At 36.5% G+C, this 26,864-nt stretch overlaps 1 protein-coding gene across 10 annotated transcripts; it reads left to right on the top strand.

Moving 5' to 3' along the window:
• The first annotated feature begins 284 nt into the window (after positions 1-284).
• Positions 285-26,440, top strand: brd2b (bromodomain containing 2b). Of its 10 annotated transcripts, XM_082150088.1 has the most exons (13): positions 285-436; positions 559-705; positions 2,470-2,758; positions 8,200-8,337; positions 9,718-9,865; positions 10,369-10,544; positions 12,709-13,161; positions 17,345-17,473; positions 18,755-19,012; positions 20,080-20,312; positions 21,619-21,959; positions 23,278-23,403; positions 25,291-26,440. In XM_082150088.1, the coding sequence occupies exons 3-13, from the start codon at positions 2,495-2,497 to the stop codon at positions 25,419-25,421; spliced, it is 2,397 nt and encodes a 798-aa protein (XP_082006214.1). In that variant the 5' UTR covers positions 285-436; positions 559-705; positions 2,470-2,494; the 3' UTR covers positions 25,422-26,440. The 10 variants fall into 10 exon arrangements, with proteins under 10 accessions (XP_082006214.1, XP_082006207.1, XP_082006208.1 ...); XM_082150081.1 differs by lacking the exon at positions 559-705 and having other exon boundaries at positions 21,619-21,938; XM_082150082.1 differs by lacking the exon at positions 559-705.
• Positions 26,441-26,864: the final 424 nt, after the last annotated feature.

The raw sequence follows: 26,864 nt of genomic DNA, 5'->3' as shown, positions 1-26,864 counted from the left end.
GAAATATATTTAACATGCTAAATAAGTAATATTTATAGTCTTCTGCTCAAAAACTTTATTAAAACATTATTATTGTTATTAATTATTGAAACAGTTTAGGTTCGTTTCTTTGTCATAGTCTTAAAATCCTCGCTAGATGGTAACCGTGAGTCATACATAAACTCCCTGGGCGTGTCTAACGCTGGAACGACGTGAGACTCAGCCAATAAGGAACCAGCGTCAGAGGCGGGACGAATTCTGATTGGTCACTGGCGTTCTTATATAAAAACCCAGGAGCGGAAATTGAAAGGCGCCATTTGCTAGTTGGACGGCGCGGGGAAGCTCGAGCATAAGGAGCTGAATAACAATAAAACGGGGGCGAAAACGCAGGATTCCGCGACGCAAAACAATCGCGATCCATCCGAATGGAGGCAGCCATCAACCCGTCTCTTGACAGGTAGTATTGGCGTGCCTTCGGAGCCTATAAACTAATCCTATGCGTGTCTTTAATCACAAAGGACGAGGAAAAGGGGACGAAGCGCTTGTTTGCAAGTTCATTTTCTTTCTTGTGTCTCATAGTGGATGTTAAAACGGCCTTTTAAACGAGTTCCAGCCTTTATAATAATAGCATGCAGCGAGCATCACTGTGTTGTGGGTCTGTACTGCATCATTTCCCTCCGCCATCTTCAGCATTTAAAGGGCCACACTCACTGAAACACACATAATGTAAGTGCAGTGGAATGAATGAATGAATGGATCATGTTTGAGCTGTTATTGTGTGTGTGTAGGGAGAGCTGTGCTGGTTTAGCAGGAATGCAGTGAACACTTGTTTACAAACAGAGAATAGGCGGGACAGACTGAATAGCATTTACTGTGTATATATATATAGTCTTTCAGTACAGTATTTATGTTGTTCTATAGTTGATATTGTCCTGATGCTAATGCACCACCATTTCCCGCATGCGATGAATTGTTTATTGAATTAATGTGTCTGTAATTATTTCATATATCTTCTTAATGGCCCTCTCCACTGCACGAGTTTTTATGGCTTGTAAACGATTTGTTGAAATTGATACTGGAAGCAGTCATTAGAAATGGTTTAAAATTATAAATGTTTGACATTTTTTTCCCAGTAAAAATGTGTTCATGAAGGTTGTGTGTGTATTAGTGCTGTCAAATTGTAATCGCATCTAACAAAATTGAGTGTGTGTATATATATATATATATATATATATATATATATATATATATATATATATATATATATATATATATATATATATAACAAAAATATGAAGTGGCATAACGATTTTCAAAATTGATAATTAATAGTAATAAATGTTTCTTGAGCAGCAAATTATCACAATAGAATGATTTCTGAAGGATACACACATACATGACATTTAATGTGTAAAATATAATAGTAAACACTATTTTACCCAGTATCACCATTTCCAAAAAAACAAATATTATATACATATACTGTACATATACATATTTACAAACTTTTATGGTAGATGTGATTAATCAAGTTTAATAGATTTGACAGCACTAATATATATACAGTATACATATATGTTTGTGTGTGCATTCATGTTTTCTATGTATGTGTATATATATATATATACACACACACACACACACACACTTATTCTATATTTAAAAACTTATGTTACATGTGATTTAATCGATTTCACAGCACTAATTATATATACATGTTTATATATGTGTCTATTTTTTATATGTAATGTATTTTATGTAATGGGGAATTGTTATATTAGCTATAGTTTGCACTAAACAATGCAGTGTTCAATATGCAATATAATACTGTATATTTAATTGCATTATTTATTTCATATAAATATATTAGGGGTGTAACGATATCCTCATGTCACGATTCGAAACTGAACTCACGATACAATATTATTGCGATACTCCAAGACATATGATGATAAGTTAACAAAAAAATGACTCTTGATTAAAACGCTAAATTTGGTGTTACATTATGAGTGTAAATGAATAGTCTTGGACTAGGTGCTGGAAACCCAAAGCACAGGACAATAGAGACACCAGAATAACAATATTCATGATTCTGAAGCTGAAAATACAGAATTATTTTAGACTAATGTTCTTGCACTCTTTCACTGACTAGATATATTTATAACGTAGGCCACTTTTACTGGTAACATAAGACCATTTAGCATTATCAGGACCCACAAATATTCCCCCATTTCATTATTATACATTATATTCAACATTTATATAGTAGTTTTATGTAGTACTGACACTAAAACTCTGAAAACGTAAAAAAAAATTCTCTCACATTAATTTTCATTTTGTGTGATCTATCCACGATACATATTGTTACATTTTTGTATTGCGATATATTGTGACACGATATATTGTTACACCCCTAAAATATATGTATGTCCTTATCCTTCAGACCCAAGGTTAAATGCTGCATGATCTCTGGTGTTTGTGTGTCAGCAGTTCTGTGGGAGTGAGTCTGTCTGTCATGAGTGGGATGGAGCAGAGTTCGGGAAAGCGTATCCGTAAACCATCTCTGCTGTACGAGGGCTTCGAGAGCCCGTCTCTGCCCCACGCGCCTCCGCCCGGTCCTCCTCCACCCCAACAGCCCTCGGGGAACGAGCCGGGCCGACTGGGACGCACCACCAACCAGCTGCAGTTCCTACACAAGGTCCTGGTCAAAGCGTTGTGGCGCCATCATTTCGCGTGGCCTTTCCATGAACCCGTGGACGCAGTCCGACTCAGCTTACCCGTGAGTGAACAATCACTTTCTGAGACCAAATCACCCAAAAAATTTGACTTCTGTCATTATTGAAAACTCATCTCTTCCATGAGCACTTAAAGGGATAGTTCACCCAAAAATGAAAATTATCCCATGATTTACTCACCCCTCAATTCATCCTTGGTGTATATGACATTCTTCTGTCAGACGCATATAATCTGAGTTATATAAAAAAATTTCTGGCTCTTCCAAGCTTTATAATGGCAGTGAATTGCTGTTTCTGTTTAGAAGTCCATAAAAGTGCATCTATCCATCATAAAAGTGCATCTATCCATCATAAAAGTGCATCTATCCATCATAAAAGTGCATCTATTCATGATAAAAGTGCATCTATCCATCATAAAAGTGCATCTATCCATCAAAAGTGCATCTATCCATCAAAAGTGCATCTGTCCATGATAAAAGCGCATCTATCCATCATAAACGTCCATCTGTCCATCATAAACGTCCATCTGTCCATCATAAACGTCCATCTGTCCATCATAAACGTCCGTCTGTCCATCATAAACGTCCATCTGTCCATCATAAACGTCCATCTGTCCATCATAAACGTCCATCTATCCATCATAAACGTCCATCTGTCCATCATAAACGTCCATCTGTCCATGATAAAAGTGCATCTGTCCATCATAAGTGCATCTATCCATGATAAAAGTCCATCTATCCATGATAAAAGTCCATCTATTCATCATAAACGTCCATCTATCCATGATAAAAGTGCATCTATTCATCATAAACGTCCATCTATCCATGATAAAAGTGCATCTATCCATCATAAATGTCCATCTATCCATGATAAAAGTCCATCTATCCATGATAAAAGTCCATCTATTCATCATAAACGTCCATCTATCCATGATAAAAGTGCATCTATCCATCATAAATGTCCATCTATCCATGATAAAAGAGCATCTATCCATCATAAACGTCCATCTATCCATCATAAACGTCCATCTATCCATCATAAACGTCCATCTATCCATCATAAACGTCCATCTATCCATCATAAACGTCCATCTATCCATGATAAAAGTGCATCTGTCCATCATAAAAGTGCATCTGTCCATCATAAAAGTGCATCTGTCCATCATAAAAGTGCATCTGTCCATGATAAAAGCGCATCTATCCATCATAAACGTCCATCTATCCATCATAAACGTCCATCTATCCATCATAAACGTCCGTCTATCCATCATAAACGTCCGTCTATCCATCATAAACGTCCGTCTATCCATGATAAAAGTGCATCTGTCCATCATAAGTGCATCTATCCATGATAAAAGTGCATCTATCCATGATAAAAGTGCATCTATCCATGATAAAAGCGCATCTATCCATGATAAAAGTGCATCTATCCATCATAAACGTCCATCTATCCATCAAAAGTGCATCTATCCATCAAAAGTGCATCTATACATGATAAAAGCGCATCTATCCATGATAAAAGCGCATCTATCCATGATAAAAGTGCATCTATCCATGATAAAAGTGCATCTGTCCATCAAAAGTGCATCTGTCCATCAAAAGTGCATCTGTCCATCAAAAGTGCATCTGTCCATCAAAAGCGCATCTATCCATGATAAAAGCGCATCTATCCATGATAAAAGCGCATCTATCCATCATAAACGTCCATCTATCCATCATAAACGTCCATCTATCCATGATAAAAGTGCATCTATCCATCATAAACGTCCATCTATCATCATAAACGTCCATCTATCCATCATAAACGTCCATCTATCCATCATAAACGTCCATCTATCCATCATAAACGTCCATCTATCCATCTATCCATCAAAAGTGCATCTGTCCATCAAAAGTGCATCTATCCATCAAAAGTGCATCTATCCATCAAAAGTGCATCTGTCCATGATAAACGTCCATCTGTCCATCATAAACGTCCATCTGTCCATCATAAACGTCCATCATAAACGTCCATCTGTCCATCATAAACGTCCATCATAAACGTCCATCTGTCCATCATAAGTGCATCTGTCCATGATAAAAGCGCATCTGTCCATGATAAACGTCCATCTGTCCATCATAAACGTCCATCTGTCCATCATAAACGTCCATCATAAACGTCCATCTGTCCATCATAAACGTCCATCATAAACGTCCATCTGTCCATCATAAACGTCCATCTGTCCATCATAAGTGCATCTGTCCATGATAAAAGTCCATCTGTCCATGATAAAAGTCCATCTGTCCATGATAAAAGTCCGTCTATCCATGATAAAAGTCCATCTATCCATGATAAAAGTCCGTCTATCCATCATAAACGTCCGTCTATCCATGATAAACGTCCATCTATCCATCATAAACGTCCATCTATCCATCATAAACGTCCATCTATCCATCATAAACGTCCATCTGTCCATCATAAACGTCCATCTGTCCATGATAAAAGTGCATCTGTCCATCATAAGTGCATCTGTCCATGATAAAAGTCCATCTGTCCATGATAAAAGTCCATCTGTCCATGATAAAAGTCCATCTATCCATGATAAAAGTCCGTCTATCCATCATAAACGTCCGTCTATCCATGATAAACGTCCATCTATCCATCATAAACGTCCATCTATCCATCATAAACGTCCATCTATCCATCATAAACGTCCATCTATCCATGATAAACGTCCATCTATCCATGATAAAAGTGCATCTATCCATCAAAAGTGCATCTATCCATCAAAAGTGCATCTGTCCATCATAAAAGCGCATCTATCCATGATAAAAGTGCATCTATCCATCAAAAGTGCATCTGTCCATCAAAAGTGCATCTGTCCATCATAAAAGCGCATCTATCCATCATAAACGTCCATCTATCCATCATAAACGTCCATCTATCCATCATAAACGTCCATCTATCCATCATAAACGTCCGTCTATCCATCATAAACGTCCGTCTATCCATGATAAAAGTGCATCTGTCCATCATAAGTGCATCTATCCATGATAAAAGTGCATCTGTCCATCATAAGTGCATCTATCCATGATAAAAGTGCATCTATCCATGATAAAAGTGCATCTATCCATGATAAGTGCATCTATCCATCATAAACGTCCATCTATCCATCATAAACGTCCATCTATCCATGATAAAAGTGCATCTATCCATCATAAACGTCCATCTATCCATCATAAACGTCCGTCTATCCATCATAAACGTCCGTCTATCCATGATAAAAGTCCATCTATCCATCATAAACGTCCATCTATCCATCATAAACGTCCGTCTATCCATCATAAACGTCCGTCTATCCATGATAAAAGTGCATCTGTCCATCATAAGTCCATCTATCCATCATAAACGTCCATCTATCCATGATAAAAGTCCATCTATCCATCATAAACGTCCATCTATCAATGATAAAAGTGCATCTATCCATCATAAACGTCCATCTATCCATGATAAAAGTCCATCTATCCATCATAAACGTCCATCTATCCATCATAAACGTCCATCTATCCATCATAAACGTCCATCTATCCATCATAAGTCCATCTATCCATCATAAAAGTGCATCTGTCCATCATAAAAGTGCATCTGTCCATCATAAACGTCCATCTATCCATGATAAAAGTCCATCTATCCATCATAAACGTCCATCTATCCATCATAAACGTCCGTCTATCCATCATAAACGTCCGTCTATCCATGATAAAAGTGCATCTGTCCATCATAAGTGCATCTATCCATGATAAAAGTCCATCTATCCATCATAAACGTCCATCTATCCATGATAAGTCCATCTATCCATCATAAACGTCCATCTATCAATGATAAAAGTGCATCTATCCATCATAAACGTCCATCTATCCATGATAAAAGTCCATCTATCCATCATAAACGTCCATCTATCCATCATAAACGTCCATCTATCCATCATAAAAGTGCATCTGTCCATCATAAAAGTGCATCTGTCCATCATAAAAGTGCATCTGTCCATCATAAAAGTGCATCTGTCCATGATAAAAGTGCATCTATCCATCATAAACGTCCATCTATCCATCATAAACGTCCATCTATCCATCATAAACGTCCATCTATCCATGATAAAAGTCCATCTATCCATCATAAACGTCCATCTATCCATCATAAACGTCCATCTATCCATCATAAACGTCCATCTATCCATCATAAACGTCCATCTATCCATCATAAAAGTCCATCTATCCATCATAAACATCCATCTATCCATCATAAACGTCCATCTATCCATGATAAAAGTCCATCTATCCATCATAAACGTCCATCTATCCATGATAAAAGTCCATCTATCCATCATAAAAGTGCATCTGTCCATCATAAAAGTGCATCTATCCATGATAAAAGTGCATCTATCCATCATAAACGTCCATCTATCCATCATAAACGTCCATCTATCCATCATAAATGTCCATCTATCCATCATAAACGTCCATCTATCCATCATAAAAGTGCATCTGTCCATCATAAAAGTGCATCTGTCCATCATAAAAGTGCATCTGTCCATGATAAAAGTGCATCTGTCCATCATAAAAGTGCATCTGTCCATCATAAAAGTGCATCTGTCCATCATAAAAGTGCATCTGTCCATGATAAAAGTGCATCTATCCATCATAAGGCCATCTATTCATGATACACTGCTCTTTGCTCCCATATTTAATAAAAAATGCAACGTTTCGACCCTGCTGGGTCTTCTTCAGGCAAATGGTGGACACATTTGATGAAGGACTATAGGTCTTACAATCAACTGACCCACCCTGTGATATCAATTAGTTTAATTAGCTAATAGCCCCATACATTACTCAATTAAGAGAACACTTACATACACATTCTCCACAAACCCACACATCTCAACAAAGGGGGGCCCTTCAAATCTCAACATCCCCAAAAGAGTACATAACATAACAAGAGTACTTAGTACTTACATAACATCGCTATCCACAGAGAAAAAGAAACGAAAAGTGAAACAATTAAAATAAAATAAATTAATTAAAAATAAGTGGAAGAAACAATTCCATACAAGTCAACCCCAAATAATTAGAGGACAATACCCCACATATTCACAAGACCTACTGAAATGTAGTCAGCATATAAACAAACAATTTCTTACAAAAATGTCTTTTTATTTTTTTTTATAAGAATGGTTTTAAATCAAATTCTTCATTAAGGACCATGAGGAGACATTGCATTTAAAAAGTGAATCCAAAAGGTTTCCTGTTAGTCTTTCATCATAATCACCTCCTCTAGACGGTTTGTTGACCCGCTCCGCCCCGATATATCTGAGGCCGTGGACATTATGCCCAGCTAGGGTTTAAAATGAGCGGTGGCGACTGGACTGCGCTCTTCCCCTGTTCTAATGCTACTTCTATGCTCACTAATGATGTGCACTAATCTCCAGTGATGCCTGTTCTGCTTCCAGGACTACCATAAGATCATTAAGCAGCCGATGGACATGGGCTCAATCAAGAGACGGCTGGAGAATAACTACTATCGCAGCGCCGGCGAATGTCTGCAGGACTTCAATACTATGTTCACCAACTGCTACATTTACAATAAGGTGTGTGTGTGTGTGTGTGTGTGTGTGTGTGTGTGTGTGTGTGTGTGTTGAAACGGACACATTAGTAGGGTTGGGAATCGAAAATACTTGTTATAAGATTGAAATTTCGATTCCTCTTATCGATTCCTTTGTGAGCATTTCAATATGACTTTAACCCATTCAGAAAACTGTTGTCTGTGCTGCACGTGTATCAGTATATTGGATCCGTGCAGCTCTTAAAGGGACAGCAGCCTAATAACTGCAGTCTCTATAATAACACTAATCAAACAACAAAAGACTAAGAGAAAATTCACTCGTTCTTGACTGAATAACTCTCGTTACAATATTTTATTTATAAAATCCAGTATTATTTTACATTTGATTACAGTTTTTGTACTTGAATACCTGAAAATCTTAAAACACTTTATTTCAGCTAGTTGGTTTTAAACCACAGGCAAACGTTCCTTGTGTTAATGTTCTTTAACTTGTTGATTTTTGTTCATGATATTCAGGTGCAATTCAATGTTTTGCAATTAGACTAAATGTAAATGATGTCTAAGAGTTAAGCAGAATCAGAATCGAAATCGTTAAAATTCAAACGATACCCAACGCTAGTCGTTAGGGGCATTACCTAAAGGTTAGCGGATAGACGTAGTCATTTCAGATCATTTCTCTATTAGTAAGCACATAAAACATATGTCATTTCATATTTGAAATAAGAGTTTGATGTGCTTTCTAGACGTACTAGAATGATGTCAGAACCTTGCATGTGCTAATATACGTCCACCTACACTACCGTTCAAAAGCTTGGGCTCAGTAAAAGAAAGTAATACTTTTATTCAGCAAGGCTGCATTAAATTGATCAAAAGTGACAGAAATGTATGTTTCCAATGATTCTATTTCAAATAAATGCTTATCTTTTGAACTTTCTGTTCGTCAAAGAATCCTGAAATATTTTTACACAACTGTGTTCAACACTGATAATAATCATAAATGTTTCTTGATCATCAAATCATCATATTAGAATGATTTCTGAAGGATCATGTGACACTGAAGACTGGAGTAATGATGCTGAGAATTCAGCTTTAATCACAGGAATAAATTACACTTGACTGTATATTCACATAGAAAACAGATATTTTACATTGGAATAATATTTTTGGAATAAACAATTGAACGGTTTGAAGTACTAAAGGGAAATTATTTTGAAATGCTTTTGTGAATGCTTTTTTTCACAAAACTTTTGTGTTCTTTGCAAGCGAGTAAAGTTTCTCGGGGAACGCATTTCCAAATAATTTCACATTTCTCTCCGTACTATTTATACCTGCATGGTTCTGCCATCCACATGCATGTACATATCAACATCTGTCCAGCAACTGATGCCGCTGAATGGTTTCTCAGCCCACAGATGACATAGTGCTGATGGCACAGTCTCTGGAGAAGGTCTTCTTACAGAAGGTTGCCCAAATGCCCCCGGATGAGGTCGAGTTTCTCCCTCCTACTCCAAAAGGTAGAGGAGCTAAAACCATTAAAGGTCGCAGAGGCAGAGGTGAGTTGCCCAGTCATCATGTAATCTGTAGTGCCACATTTATAGATCATTCTTGCCAAGAACAGCCCGTTTAGATGTTAAAGTCCCCCTGTGGTCAAAACCAGCCTTTAATGTAGTTTATATGTCTATGTGGTGTTTTTAATACGCTTTAAGACAAAGCATGTGTAAATTCATAAGTCGACACCATTGCTGAGTATTTCCTCCTTAAAACTGCAGTGAACCAAAGACAGTCTCAAACACACGCTTTGAAATCGCTGGTGTTTCTGACGTCACAAACTACCTTGTAACCAATCAGATCAACGTGTGATCGTCAACCAGTGGATCTCTGAGCTGAGTGAGTGGAGGCGGGGCTCATTTGCATATTCATAGATCCGCGCATACTAAATGAGGCAGTTTTAAGGAATAAAATGATTGACTACAGGGGGACTTTAAGCAGGTAATGAGTCTTTCTGTCACTTTGGCAAAACTTTTTAATAACTGCATCTGATCATTATTTCCATCAGGAGGAGGAAGTGTGACGACGGCCCACCAGGTGCCAGCGGTGTCTCAGTCGGCGTACTCTCCTTCCTCACCCGAGACACCAGATTCACGGTTCTCCACTCCTCCACAGACCCTGCTGAACAACACCGGTCCTCCTCCACCACTGATGACCCCTCCACCCACTCAACCCACGGCAAAGGTACACACACACACACACACACACACACACACACACACACACACACACACACACACACACACACACACACACACACACACACACACACACACACACACACACACACATTTATTTGTATAGCGCTTTTCACATGACTTCGATAACGGTTCCTGAACGATACCAATTTTATGAACAGCTAATATTATAGCAGAGACTGTAACATTAATGTGAAGAGAGGGGACAAAACAAGAAAGCTAAGCTTAATGCAGCCAACCTTAAGGATAATCGCACTTTACAAGATACCTAGTTTAATGTGAGTTAATTATGAAACTTGTTCAGTTCAACAGCAATTTATTAAAGGGGTCATGAACTGGCTTTAAAAAAATAAAATTATATTGTTGTCTGAGGTCAGCTTATGATGTTCGCTTGGTTTTTACATTCAAAAACATAAAAATTAATAAGTAATAGGCTATTTTCTACTCTGGTTTTGAGCCTAGCTCCTGAAACGCTTGGTTTTTATGGGCGTGCCGCACTGAAGACTTGGAAGTAAACGCCCACTGCTATGATTGGATAACAGTTTTGCATATTATAATGCGTTTCATGTAATGCCCGAATTGGTGGGTGGGGCTAAACAGGCAGTGTTGAAGTAGGCGTTGCTCTTCTGCGGAGGCGGGGCTTGATACCCTTTGACCTCATAGATCTACACTTTGAAAAACCTGTCGTTCGCTGTGCCTGGTGTCAATAAAAGCTTTTATTGGACTAACAAAGAAGTTTTCAGTTCTGAAACTTAAAGGATATTCTTATAGAATGATGACCTCTTATATGTTAAAAGCTCAAGGAAAATTTGATTTCTCAGTTCATCACCCCTTTAACAGTTTAACTAAAATTTACATTCTTAATCTTTTTTTTCTTTTTTTTTTTTCTTTATATTTTGACCCAGTTCTGCTCTTTCCAATTTATTTAGTCTATATTCCTTTTTAATGGTTCGGTCGAAAACAAATTGATTTCATAAAAACAACTTAATTTATTAATTTGTATACAATAATATAGGGCCCCATGAAATGTTGTTTTTAACCTGTGTTGTGTATTTTCATGTGTATTGCATGTTCTGCGAGGCTATTCGGTCCGTGCCTATAAAGTATTGAACTCGATACCCAGCCCTAATTATACCTGGATGATATTACGCTGGTCCCACATTGGACCAGTGGTTTGGAAAACGAATAGATGACCATGTTTTGGTCAAGCGCGGGAATTAATTCGGCGACCCTCACTGTGCATTATGGGTATTCTCTAGCCGTTGAGCGTTCATTAGTTGTACACTTGTTATTGCGGTGCATTATGGGATTAAAGAATGCACTCGATAATGTCCACTATGTTTTCGGACACCACTACAAATGACTGTTCCCTAAAATAGTGGCATATTTAAGGGTAAAGGGGGCGATTTCGGACACAGCCCAGATTTACTCGCAAGCCGATCTCAGTCACTTGACACTGTCACTACACAGCTATTTTAAAGGCATGAAGAAATTTTTTCAAGGAAAAAACATTTAAATATGTCATTTTGGTGATCAAAGATGAGATAAAATTATTGACTACATGGGGACTTTAAAATAAAAGAATTTTCACTTTAACCAGTAGATGGCGGCAGAGGAGCAATTATTGGCTGGTTGGCCATTTCCAGTCCTAATATATTTTAGATATATGTTTTACTTTTGGATATACATTTAGACATTATGAAATTACACTGAAGTGTGAAGTAGGAAAAGTAATGTGAAAAACAAACTTTTCAAATTGTGACTGAATTTCACATAGAGCAAGAAAAGATTGCTTTTTATAATCACTGACGCTGTCAGTCGGTTCAGCTCGATACTATAGAAAAACAATTTAATGAGAGTTCAATATTTAAAATAATTTTTTTGTAAAACATTTTTTTGCATGATACTGTTTTTCTTTTTTTTTTCTCTCAAATTTTGCAGTAAATCTCCAAAAAATGTAAAGACTAAATACATTGTAGATGTAGTTCATGTTACTTGTGCTCTATATTCCGAGTCTTCACAAGCCATTGGTCTGATGATTCCCTTGTCTTCTGCCATTGCTCTCATATTCAGCTTCTGATTGGCTCATTTGAAGTATGTAGTTATTACGGCCACTAAAAGCGATGCTTATGTCTCTGTTGTCTCTGCAGAAGAAGGGCGTGAAGCGTAAAGCCGACACCACCACTCCCACTACTCTCGGCTTCCCCCTGACCTCGACGGCTCGGATGGGAGGAATGGGCAAAGGTCACGGATCGGCCGGAGAGATTCCTCACTCTCTGTCCTCCACGCCTGTAAACTGTTCTCCCAGTACAGGAGTGAACGAGCCCACGCACCTGCAGCCCACCTTGGGTCGGCCCCTGTCCCGTCGGCCAATCAAACCTCCCCGTAAAGACCTTCCCGAGTCCGTGCGACCCCATCAGCCCTCGCGGCGCGGGAAACTTAGCAAGCAGCTTCGCTACTGCAGCGGCGTCCTTAAAGAACTGCTATCCAAGAAACATGCGGCGTACGCCTGGCCCTTCTACAAACCCGTGGACACCTCAACACTGGGCCTGCACGACTACAACGACATCATCAAACACCCCATGGACCTCAGCACCATCAAGGTGACATGCATGAACCACCTTATTTTGACCTTTCTTAGTTGTTTTAATAATCATTTGGGAGCTTTTTACTTGCATTAGGCTTGTATTCTTGATGCAAAATTGTGGTAATACTTTAGTTTAGGGTTCAATTCTCACTATTAACTAGTTGCTTATTATCATGCATATTACTAGAATATTGGCTGTTTATTAGGACTTATAAAACACATATTAATGCCTTATGACCATATTCTACGTCCTTTAATCCTACCCAATACATAATAAGAGCAACTGTTAATAAGAGCAACTGTTAATAAGCAGTAATTAGAAGTTTGAGGCAAAAGTTAAAGTTGAGAATTGGACTCTAATCTAAAGTGTGACCAAAATTGGTTTCAAGAATTGTGAAATTTCATTGGCATCTAAAGTTATTAATTATTACCAGCTAAAATAACTATTGTAATAATCATTATCGTGAAATAAGAGTTTGCTCATATTGTCCAGCCCTACTTTAAATGCACTTAAAAAAACTGATTTAATTGAATTTGAATCTAGTCAAATTGAATTGTTGTTGTGGATTGAATCGGTTTGAATTTGTAAAAATTGTCAATTGAATCGAGAACCTATTAATTGTGAATTGAATCGATTTGAATTTATCAATACTAGTTAGTATTTATCAATATTTAGTTAGTAGATTAGTATTAATCAATAACACTAAATTAATGAAAGGTGACCATAAAGACTTTTATTCAGCAAGGACACATTACATTTATCAAAAGTAACACAAATTTATATTGTAACAAAATATTTTTTTACTTTCAATACATCAATGATAAAACGTCTCGGTTTACACAGAAATATGAATCAGCAGCACAACTGTTTTCAACATTAATGATAACATCAAATTTTTGATGTTTCTTGAACATCAAATCCTCATATTTGAATGATTTCTGAAGGATCATGTGACACTGAGTAATGAGTCATGAGTAATGATGCTTTGATCACAGGAATAAATCACATTTTACAATATATTCAGTCATTTTAAATGGTAATATTTCAAAATAATACTGTTTTATACTGTTTTTTTGATCAAATAATATCAGCCATCGTTTTGAATTTGCAAAAATAATTTCTGAATTGAATCAGAAGCTTATGAATTGTGAATTGAATCGATTCATGTTCTGCACCCGATTATTGACACGCTTGCCATGTGTGCGAGTCCTGGTGTAAAACACACTGAGGTGATGTATGTAGCAAACTAGCTCTAAAGAAATATTAATAATAAATCATAACTTGTTTTTATGAATATTTGCATCAGTTAATAGAATTAATTTAATGTAGTAAAATTAATATTACAATCAATTAACCTGTTTGTACTGTGAACACTCAGGGCCCTATCTCGCACCCAGTGCAATTGACTTTGTACACAACGCTTGTATCATTCCTATTTTGCACCCGACGCACAGCGGACTTTTCCCTCCGCCATGGAACAAGCGCGCCTGCTCTTAAAGGGAATGTGAGATGACGCTCTGATTGGTTTATTTCACGTTACGCCCAAACCACACCTATGAGTAATGAAGCGACTTCAGACCAACACATTTTAGATTTGCGTCGAGAGTCATTTATCCCACCGGTATAATAGCAACAGCCGAGATCCGCCCGCAAAGCTACTTGTGTTTCGCGTTTGATACTTGCGTTTCAGATCGTTAAAATAGGGCCCTCAGTGTTAATTCAGGGTTTTTCCTGCATAGAGAATTATGAGGCGGCCGCCTCCGTCAAATTTCGGGCCGCCTCCGTCTGTCGACAAAAACTCAAGACGGAATCACATGATTAGATACCTCTTTTCCACCGACACGATTCCGCAGCGGGTTCACGGCCGGGTTCCATTCCATTCTCAAACCGTTCTGCGCATTTCGACTGCATCAGAATAAGCACGAGCCCGGCCCTGGCCCGAGACGCTCAAGCACAAGTCCGACAGCTCATCAGAATTATCAGCCCGAGTCCGACTCGAGTCAGTTTTTTTTTATTAATATTATTACACAGCGGCAGCCTGCCCTATTTGCAGCCATTAAAATAGGTCAGTTTTGTTAGTTATGTTTCTTTTCATTTCTTTATCATGTTAATTTAGACAAATGTTTTGGAGCATTTTTTTTTTAAATGACGACCAAGCAGCCGAACCGACAGCGAGTATAGCCTACAACATGTTTGATCAATTTAGCCTCTCAAATCAACGCTAATAGGCTACTTTACTTGGCTACAATCCATAGATAGGCTATAAAACACTTCAAGCATATCACACACACAGTTAATTTAACAAATGATTATTTATTAAACCACAGTGAGTAAAACAACTTTTTTTGAAATACTGAGGCAGGCTCAGGCTGCTCGAACCAGCGCTCGCAAACGAAAGGAGCAATAGCCTATCTAAACCAATTAAATTAAATAAACTTGCAGGTTATCTTACCTCAAAAATGCACGACAGAACATGGCCATTCTTTTTTCCAGTAGTTTCCAACAGTTAAACGAAAATAAAGTCCAATCAAACGAAAAGTTAGAGCAGTCTTTTACAGAGCATCGTGGAGAAAAAGAATAGCATCCACAGTGTAGCCTAAGGTTTTAAACCAGTCCTCCTCTCTTCTATCACTCTTCCTGCTGCGTTTTAAGTTGGCCATCTGCGATTTGTTCTCTTAATATTCTCCATTATTTGCACATGAGGTGAATCGTGGGTCGTGCTGATGGGAAACCTTCTGTGTGTGCGTGCGTGCGTATGTGTGTGTGTGTGTGTGCGTGCGTGCATGAGACTGTCATGTCAGTCATATGTCACTGTGTAATTATAAGATTATGAAAGTTATGAGGTTATGAAATGTCTTTCTATGTTTGTTTTTCTATCGTCGTCGTCAGCTTCTCATATTTTTTTAATTAATGTCTAAAAATATAAAAAGAAGGATAACCCAAAAAAAGCCCGAGGCCCGGCCCGCATGTGAATTATGACGTGAGAATTGGCCCGAAGCCCGGCCCTAGGGGCATAAATAAGTCAATAATAATAATATTGGCACGTCGGGCTCGGGCTGAAATGCAGGGCTTTAAGCACCTAAACGTGCTTGTCTCAAACGGAGCAAGGTAAATTTCTGCGAAAGCGCACGAGCCCCTCCCCCTCCCCCTTTTCAACATCACCTGTCAGTTATCACAACCTCCACAGACGCACGAAAGTCAAGAAGCACCTTCTGCAGCATCGAAGTGCCTTCACTTGTCACAGCCAGGTACCGATACTGTTTTTCTTAAGCTTCGGCTCTCAAACTAGTTAGGTTACTTAAAATATATCCATAGAGCCAGCCTGACTTAGGCAATAGCCGAAATTCTTCTGCCGTTTTTATAAAATAAGCTATCACAAGTAGCAGTCACGTAATTTACTAGTACTGTTTTGTAATTTCATGGCCCCCTATGAAGTGTAAATAAAATCAAATTATCTGATTATTAAAATACCTAAAAATAAATAAATACATGCTTGTAAAAAGTTTTTTTTTTTTTTTTTTTTTTACCTTCTAGTGGTCATTATACATAAAAAGATGCACCAGATTAATGCATTTATCTTTAAAATGTACAAAATTTTCTTCCGGGGGGGCATGCCCCCGGACCCCCTTAGAGGTACCGAGCTATCGGATTTTGCCACCTCCGCCTCATTTTCAGCCAGGAAAAACCCTGTAATTGCTTATTAATTATAAGAAATGTGCATTTCTGGGGCATGGGAAATGTCTTTATCACTGTACAGTACTACTCAGAGCCTGTAGTCACAATCTGCATGATTAGAGACTCCAGTAGATGAGCTTGAGACACGGACAACTTTACATGTGACGTGAACAAGACTTTATTAACTAGACTAAACACTTAAACTACTCTAACATACACATACATACATGCACAGTAAATCATTCACACAGTGTCCTGGGATGCATGTTCATTTATAGATCAGTTTGTCTATAAATGAATGCAGGAAAGTCTGTTTTAAGATCTGTTTCGGTCTTTCCTATGGCCTAGGTCTTTATCACATGACCACTTTTTCACAGCAATAAAGCCATCTTATCAGATCTTCCCGTTTCATTCCTAAGAGTGGGCTTTAAAGCTTATTTGTTAACTGTAACACATAGTTCTGTGTCTGATAGCCTCAGTCGTGACATGTAGCTAACACTCCTCCTGTGTTGTGTGTTCCCAGAGGAAGATGGACGAGCGTGAGTACAGAGAGGCCCAGCAGTTCAGCGCTGACGTCAGACTCATGTTCTCCAACTGCTACAAGTACAACCCTCCAGATCATGACGTGGTCAGCATGGCACGAAAACTGCAGGTGCGTAACTCAACGGCCTCTTCTGGTCTGCTATAGACCGTATAGAATATTGTCTTTGAACTTCCGTTTTTGCGGTCGCTCTGTATATCTCTATGGCATCGCTGTCCAGGAGTGATTAGCTGGTGAAGTGGATTTACTTATTGTAAAGTTAACAAAAGTTATCATGAGGATTGTAATGTTTAAAGCAGATGTCTTAACAAATGTCAGTCGACCGGGAAGATTTTAAAACGAGCCATTCATTCATAAATACGCAAGATTGCAGTGAAAATACAGACCGGAAGACAAAAGACAACGAGCACAGCGCTGAAAAGGGGCGGAGCTACATAAGGTCTATATAACGATGTTATATGCAAAATAATCTTAATGATCCTAAAATATGCTGGTTTTGGGCAAGCTGTTTCGTGACTTTAAGCTGGACATGTTAGAGAGAGGTTTGTTTGTTTTTGCTGATCACTAAAATGATTTATATATATATATATATATATATATATATATATATATATATATATATATATATATATATATATATAATATTATTATTATTATTATTATTATTAGATGTTTTAAATGTATTAATATTACTATTATTATTATTAGAATGTTTTAAATGTATTAATATTACTAATTTAGTTTTTAAATATTTATTTATTTGGAGGAAATAAAGCCTTTCTTTAATTCAGCCTAGTTAAACAGCAATTTAAAAGAACTTTATAATTTAAATAAAATAATTATTTTGTAGTATGTGTTGTCTTAATAATTTATTATTATTATTATTATTAGATGCTGTTTTTAGTATTATTTTTAGTATTCATTTGAGTATTTTAGTCATTTTATAATTTAAGTAAAATAATTTTGTAGTTTTTATTATTATTATTATTATTTTATTATTATTAGATGTTGTTTTTATTATTTTTTCATTTTAGTGTTTTTAAATATTGTTATTTTATTGTTTTATTGGAGAAAATAAAGCCTGATATTATTTTGCGTAATAGCAGCCTAGTCAAACTGAGAGCGATTTAAATAAAAATAAAAAAGGTAAAAAAATATAATTTAAATAAAATAATATAATATAACTAAAAATAATATACAAAGAATAACTTTATTTAAATTTTAAATTAGATAATAACACTTTACTTGCATATATTGTCAATATCCCAGTTATTAACTTTTGTTTTAAATTATTACACCTATTTTTTTAGTTGTTAATTTTTGTTAGAATTTCATATGCTTTGATACGACTGTCCTCCTGCTGATTCTGTTTTTCCCTCTGTCTTTCCCCAGGACGTGTTTGAGTTCCGCTTCGCAAAAATGCCTGACGAGGTTTCGGAGGAAGAGGAATTGTCTCCTATTCCATTGGGACGGAACAGGGGCATGCTGGGAATGCACCACTCCTCCTCTTCATCCTCCTCCTCCTCCTCTTCATCCTCCTCTTCCTCTTCATCGGAGAGCGAGCCGAGCAGCGACAGTGAGCCGAGCTCGGACAGCGAGGAGGAGCGAGCTCAACGCCTGGCCCAACTACAGGACCAGGTGTGTACTCAGGTACACAGTCCTTCCTGTTACACACATCTTCACACATGTACACCAACAGCATCAAAGCAAAGTTTACTTTGATAGATGTCTCTGGCGGATATATATATATATAGTACAGGTCAAAAGTTTGGAAACATTACTATTTTTAATGTTTTTGAAAGAAGTTTCTTCTGCTCATCAAGCAAAATGTAATATTGTGATATATTATTACAATTAAAAATAATTGGTTTTCAATTTATTATACTTTAAATTATCATTTATTTCTGTGATGCAAAGCTGAATTTTCAGGATCATTCCTCCAGCCTATCACATGATCCTTTACAAATCATTCTAATATGATGATTCATTAGATACTTTGATGAATAAAATTTTTTTTTTTTAAAAAGCAAATGTTTTAAAAATAGAAATCTTTTGTAACAGCAATATACACTACTGGTCAGTCATTTGGGGTCAGTAATTTTTTTCTTTCTTTTTTTGAAATAAATCAATACTTTTATTCAGCAAGGATGTGTTAAATTGATAAAAAGTGATAGTAAAGAAGATTTATATTATTAGAAAATATTTTTTTTATTTTGAATAAATGCAGTTCTTCATGTGATAGACTGGATGTCATATGTGACACTGAAGACTGGAGTAATGATGCTGAAAATTCAGCTTTGCATCACAGGAATAAAGTATTAAAGTAAAAAATAAAGTATATAAATAGAAAACTATTATTTTAAGTTGTAATAATATTTCACAATATTACTGTTTTTTTTCTGTATTTTTGATCAAATAAATGCAGTTCTTTTTAACCTTTTATTCATCAAATATATTAGGCAGCAGAACTGTTTCCAACACTCTCAATAAATCAGAATATTAGAATGATTTCTAAAGGATCATGTGATAGACTGGATGTCACATGTGACACTGAAGACTGGAGTAATGAGTGTGTGTATATATATATAATTACACACTATGTAGTGTGTATATATGTATGTATATATATATATATATATATATATATATATATATAAATATAAAATCCAACTAAATCTTCCATGACAGCGGGATGGTAACTCTGGTCTTGTGTTTAGCTCAGAGCGGTGCATGAGCAGCTCGCCGCCCTCTCATCTGGCCCGATTGTCAAACCCAAAAGAAAACGAGAGAAAAAGAAGGACAAGAAGAAGAAAAAGAAGCCGGAGAAGCGCAGAGGAAGTCGGAGTTTGAGTGATGATCGGGACAAAATGCCCAAAAGCAAATCGAGCCGAGTTTCGCTGTCATCCACACAGAGCAAGAAAGGCCCGACCAAGAAAAGCAGCAAAAACAAGTGAGTTTCCCCTTTCCTGTTCACTGATATGTGATGATACGGATGACTATTATTATGTCCAAATGTAATGTTTTGAATTGTATATTTTAGGGGTGTAACAATATATCACAAAACAAAAATGCATCAATATGTATCGTGGGTAGTGGCAATATGTATTGTTTATAATTCACCCAAAATGAACATTTCTGTGTGAGAAAGTTTAGAGTTTTAGTGTCATAGTCCAGTCATTTTATGAAAAAAGATTAAACAAATTGCAACAGAAGCAAACTCAACTGATTTTGTATCCTCAATATGTCCTGAGTAAGGAAAAAAAAAAAGCCCCGAAGAATCCCATTAGGGGAAAGTTTAGAAAAAGACCCAAAAATAGTCTATTCATACGCTTATTCATTCTCTTTCTCACGTGAATAGGGTCAAAGTTTTAACCTTTAGATATCACCATGAAAATTACTGAGTTGATTACTTGCTTCAAGACAAACAAAAAATGTATTACAAGTTTTTTGAAATTGTTTGTTAACATGGACAAACGGTGCATAATCTAATTACGTATGTGCTAATTTGCATAAATACCACAACATTGGGTCTAGCCAGGTGAACATGTCTTGGGGAATCTTGTTGACGCATAACAATAAAATACTTAATGTTAAGGTCTGAATGGAACCCATTTAGGCTACCCATGAGCATTAATACATAGAGGCAGGAAGAAGTACTTTAGAAACCAAAACCTAACTCAGGACATATTGAGGATACAAAATCAGTTGAGTTTCCTTCTGTTGCAATTTGTTCAAGGTTAAAAATGGAAATGGTTGACCCCCATTTTGGCTTAAAATGACTGGACTATCAGTACTACATTAAACTACTATATAATGTTGAATATAATGTATAATAATGCAATGGGGGAATATTTGTGGATCCTGATAATACCAAATGTCTGATGTTGCCAGTAAAAGTGGCCTACGTTATAAATATATCTAGTCAGTGAAAGAGTGCAAGAATATTAGTCTAAAATAATTCTGTATTTTCAGCTTCAGAATCATGAATATTGTTATTCTGGTGTCTCTATTGTCCTGTGCGTGGGTTTCAGCACCAAGTCCAAGACTATTCATTTACACACACAATGTAACACCAAATTTAGCATTTTAATCAACAGTTAAAAAAAAAGTTAACCTTTTATCATATGTCTTTGAATATCGCAATAATATCGTATCGTGAGTTCAGTATCGTGATGTGTATCAAATCGTGACATGAGGGTATCGTTACACCCCTAGTTTATTTGTATCTAATTACTTTGATTTATTTACTCCGACAGGAACACAAAGAAATCCGCCTCATCATCTCGTTTTGCGCCGGCCGCCCCCGTGTGCTTGCCTCACTACGACTCTGAGGAAGAGGAAGATGGTCTTCCCATGAGTTACGATGACAAGCGGCAGCTCAGTCTGGATATCAACAAGCTTCCCGGGGAGAAACTGGGGCGCGTGGTTCACATCATCCAGTCCCGAGAGCCCTCGCTTCGAGACACCAACCCCGAGGAGATCGAAATCGACTTCGAAACGCTGAAGCCGTCCACGCTGCGTGAGCTGGAACGCTACGTCATGACCTGTCTGCGCAAGAAGCCCCGCAAACCGTATGGTGAGCTGAGATTTGATGATTGTAAGTAAACCTGGATGATATAGCTTAAAAACATCAACACGTCTGTCAAAATTGAGCTGCACGATTAATCGTGAGTAGATCGCAAGAGTAGACGGCTCTGTATGCTTATGAATCGCTCTCGTGGTACTTTGATGTTAAAGCGTCGCTTTAAGTCCAGCACACCTATTCATTCGATTGATTTGTTCAAAAATGCAGATTCATCCAGTAATGAAACAAGTGAAGTCTTTATGAGTGAGTCATTGAATCATTCATTCAATAGATTTGTTTCATTACTGGATGAATCAGCATTTTTGAACCAGTGAAATCTTTGAGCGAGTGAGTCATTGAATCATTCATTCAATTGATTTGTTTCATTACTGAATGAATCAGCATTTTTGAACCAGATAAATCTTTGAGCGAGTGAGTCATTGAATCATTCATTCAATAGATTCATTCAAAAATGCTGATTCATCCAGTAATGAAACAAGTGAAGTCTTTATGAGTGAGTCATTGAATCATTCATTCAATTGATTTGTTTCATTACTGAATGAATCAGCATTTTTGAACCAGTGAAATCTTTATGAGTGAGTGAGTCATTGAATCATTCATTCAATAGATTAATTAAAAAATGCCGATTCATCCAGTAATAAAACAAGTGAACTCTTTGAGTCATTGAATCATTAATATTAATATTTCATTCAAGCACTGATTTAAAAAATTAAAATCTTACTAAATATTTTTCACATTTTCTTCAGCAAATAACATTGTGTCAGAACCATTTTTCTAATTTTGTAAATACACTTCAGCAATCATTGTGTCAGAACCTAGTAAATTGCGTTATTTTGTCTAGTTTATATATATATATATAACTAGTTTATATTTATCTATATTTATATTTATCTAATTTAAACGATTGTTTAAATAATTAAATTTAATTCTCACGATTTAGTTCCCAATCGTGATATTTTATTTTAATTGTGCAGCTCAACATCTGTGTTTCACATGCATCATGATTTACACCATTACCAGTTTAAACTTGCTGTCAAACTCAGTTATAATGCATGTTTTAGCTGGGACTATTTGTGGTGCAGCGCATAAAGGGTTACACTTTATTTTCAGGTGTCATTGTTACGGTGTAATTACATATTTAAGTACTGAATAATATTAATAAACTACATGTACTTACTATAGGGTTAGGGTAGGATTAGGGTTTGGTTGAGGTTTAGTTGCATGTAATTATACATCATTTACTGTTATTGCTATGGTAAGTACATTGTGACACTGTAAAGTAAAGTGTTACCGTATATAAAGTGTAATGTAGATCACCTCCTGTGTGCAGTGGTGAAGAAGGAAGGAGGGAAGAGTCGAGAGGAACTGGCTCTGGAGAAGAAGAGAGAACTGGAGAGGAGATTACTGGACGTGAGCGGACAACTGAACTCTGCCAAGAAGCCCCAGAAACCCAAAGGTGTGCAGGGTGTTCTCTAGATGAGCTGCTGTGTCTTGGTGTCAGGACTCAATTAGTATGAGTCTGGTGTAAGTGAGGATCAGGCCAGTGTTGCCTTTATGGGATCAGTTTAGTGTGTGTGTGTGTGTGTGTGTGTAGAGCTGTTATTGAACAAGCAGGTGAAAATGAGCACACAGAGGACGAGGTCTTGCACTCAAAAACAACTAGAAAAAAAAAAAAACACAATGCCTAAGATGCAATTCAACAGATGAATGCATAGAGCTGCACGAGGAATGCATAGAGCTGCACGAGGAATGCATAGAATGCATAGAGCTGCACGAGGAATGCATAGAGCTGCACGAGGAATGCATAGAGCTGCACGAGGAATGCATAGAGCTGCACGAGGAATGCATAGAGCTGCACGAGGAATGCATAGAGCTGCACGAGGAATGCATAGAGCTGCACGAGGAATGCATAGAGCTGCACGAGGAATGCATAGAGCTGCACGAGGAATGCATAGAGCTGCACGAGGAATGCATAGAGCTGCACGAGGAATGCATAGAGCTGCACGAGGAATGCATAGAATGCATAGAGCTGCACGAGGAATGCATAGAGCTGCACGAGGAATGCATAGAGCTGCACAAGGAATCAAAATAAAAACTAAATTGCAATTATGCTTTAGTGCTATTATCAAATCACAATGGTTGCAGTTTAATTAATGAAATATGTGCACTGAGTTCTTCAGAGTAAACCACGGCGCTGTGTTCATCTGCACGTGATCATGAGCGGTTAATGAATCTCAGTTTGCAATAAACACTTCTCCAATGAATCCGTCGCTTATAACATGCAGGAGGAACAAAACATGCAGAAAACACTGGCTGTCAACGAAAGAGAAACTTTAAGGCTCAGAAAAAATACAATTGATTTTTTTTTTTTGCATTTGAAAATGAAATTAAGACAGCCATAAATATTATTATTATTATTGTCGTTTTAATGCTGTACTATAAAATAAATTATTATAATTTGTATTACTAAATAAATTATCAAAATAAGAAATGTTGCTATTGTAATTCAAATATTTAATAATAAATATTATTATACTATTTTTTTTTATAAATAAAAGTATATATTAATATGAATAATAATAATATAAAATTTAGTTTTTTTAATTACTATAGTAATATTTCTTATTTTAGAAAATTTAACTTTTACAGTATTTCTCTCTCAGGAAAACAGTCAAACTGTACAAGTTGTATATTGTAAAAATCCTACAAGAATTTTATATAAAAGTGAGACTTTTAGCCACTTATATATTTTATTTATATTTATATATTTCATCTATTGTATTGTAAACTATTATAAACCTATATGGAGATTACTTGGCCTTTAATAAAAAGCCATTTGTTTTTATTACTTTTCCTTGTAAAAACTTCTTATATATTTATTTAAAATATATACTTTGTTTCCAATATTATAAAATAAATTATTATTATTACTAAATCAATTATTAAAATAAGAATTATTGCTATTGTAATAATACAAATATTTAATAATAAATATTATTATAATAAACATTTTATTAAACAAATTAAAATATTTATTAATATGAATAATAATAATATAAAATACTTAGTTTTTAAATAAGAAATATTATTATTGTTTAAAAAAAAAATCTAAGTTTTTAGCCATATATATATATATACATACACTTTCATCTATTGTATTCTAAGCTATTATAAACCTATATGAAAATTACTTGGCCTTTAATAACAAGCTATTTTTTTTTTATTACTTTTCCTTGCAAAAAATATACTTTGTTTCCAATATTCACAAGCATGTTCTTACATTTTCCAATCCAAGTCAACAGCTAACCATGTTTCTGCTTGTGTGTGTGTGTGTGTGTTTCAGCGGAGAAGCCCAGCGTTGTGGATCCTCACACAGCGTCGTCACGTCTCAGCGCCAGCAGCTCCAGCTCGGACTCTTCCTCATCCTCCTCATCCTCATCCTCATCCGACTCCAGTGACTCCGACTCCAGGTGAAGAGTTCTGGGGAACTCTGGGAAGCGTTCAGAACCGTGGTCCTCGCGTTGTTTTCCGTGCATCCTGAACCCAGGAACTCTGTGCTTACGTTTACTTCAGTGTAAAAAAAAAAAATATGTATATATATCGTGTAGGATGATTTTTTTTCTTTTATAAAGAAGACTTTTACCAAAAACGCCCATAATGGGAAACTCCGATGAGAGTGTGTGTGATCATAACTACTTTTCTTAGTTGACGAAATGGCTTGTTGTTTTGTTTTGCTTCCATTTAATTTACATTTATTGCTTCTGTCGGCATTGGTTCACACATCAGGGCTGGTGTCGGGTGTCGTGTGGAGCGACCGGAACACGTAAGAGATGCTCGATCACATGGGCAGAAGCTTTGAGAAAATAAGAGCTACTTTGCATTGGCTTTAAAGAGTTTAGGATTCTGTGCTGCGATGCAATGGACTGTTCTGGGGTTTGTTCTGTATGTACAGTATGATATAATAACTCAAACATTTGCGTACGGTTTGCAGTGCATCGTGCCGTGAGTGAAACTGCTATAGTTACATTTTTGATATTGCTTTGATCTGTTTTTTACATGATCAGATCAATGTCAAATTACACTTTTTGTCATAAATTTGTCTGTGAAACTGCATCAATCTCAAAGCTAACAGCCATAACGCCTCACTGGACTGCGCTTGTTCTTAAAGCTCTAGAGGAAAAGCTAGACTGAATTCGCTGGTTAAGTTGAACGTTGACTCGAGAGTGGATCTGGTTTGTAGTGGAAAACTAGAAGCAATAGAAACCCTCTTTTAGTTCCTGTATATATAGAGTCCATAACAACATGATCCTGGTTCCGCTTCTTTCTACTTTGTGTTTCTTTGCGTTGCTCTAAGATTATTCTTTTTGCATATATAAGACAACTGGCAGATCATTGTGGCGTAATACTCCTTATCTGCTGTATAATTAAGAGTTATGCACTCCAGATTATACGTTGGTTTTTATTTGGATGGAAATACAAACACAACAAGTGAACTGTGTGAAGTGGTGTTTATTTAATGTTTTATATTGCGTGTGTGTGTGTGTGTGTGTGTGTGTGTGTGTGTGTGTGTGTGTGTATGGTACAGTTCAGCCTTGCCAAACCGGAAACACTAGGTCTACTGTTGTGGGTGTTATAATGCTGTTTATGAGTAAACTTAAGCAAGGGCATTTTGATTTTACTGGGATTTTACTGGGTTCCCAAAGTCATGAAAAACTTGAAACATCAGGGAACTTTTTTTTGGAAATTTTTACTCCGCTGTAAATCAATGGAAATTTAATGGCAAAAACCCAGTTTATCACTGACAACAGTTCAGAATCCATTAGTCAAAAAGTGTTTTTGTTCATTACATGTATAAATGAATGTCAATCAGTGGAGAAAAACTGTAAAGGGCTCGTTCGCGCGCACACACACACACAC

The sequence above is a fragment of the Leuciscus leuciscus genome (assembly GCF_965113295.1).
Source record: "Leuciscus leuciscus genome assembly, chromosome: 20".
NCBI lineage: Eukaryota > Metazoa > Chordata > Actinopteri > Cypriniformes > Leuciscidae > Leuciscus > Leuciscus leuciscus.
The sequence above is the reverse complement of the archived record's forward strand: the minus strand, read 5'-3'. Positions and strand labels throughout refer to the sequence as shown.

Excerpts from the sequence above, each read along its gene's own strand:
- brd2b (XM_082150080.1), top strand. The coding sequence starts at position 405 with ATGGAGGCAGCCATCAACCCGTCTCTTGACAG. Across the intron at positions 437-2,466 it reads ATCAACCCGTCTCTTGACAG|CAGTTCTGTGGGAGTGAGTC; the intron begins GTAGTATTGGCG and ends TTTGTGTGTCAG. Across the intron at positions 23,404-25,290 it reads GAAGCCCCAGAAACCCAAAG|CGGAGAAGCCCAGCGTTGTG; the intron begins GTGTGCAGGGTG and ends TGTGTGTTTCAG.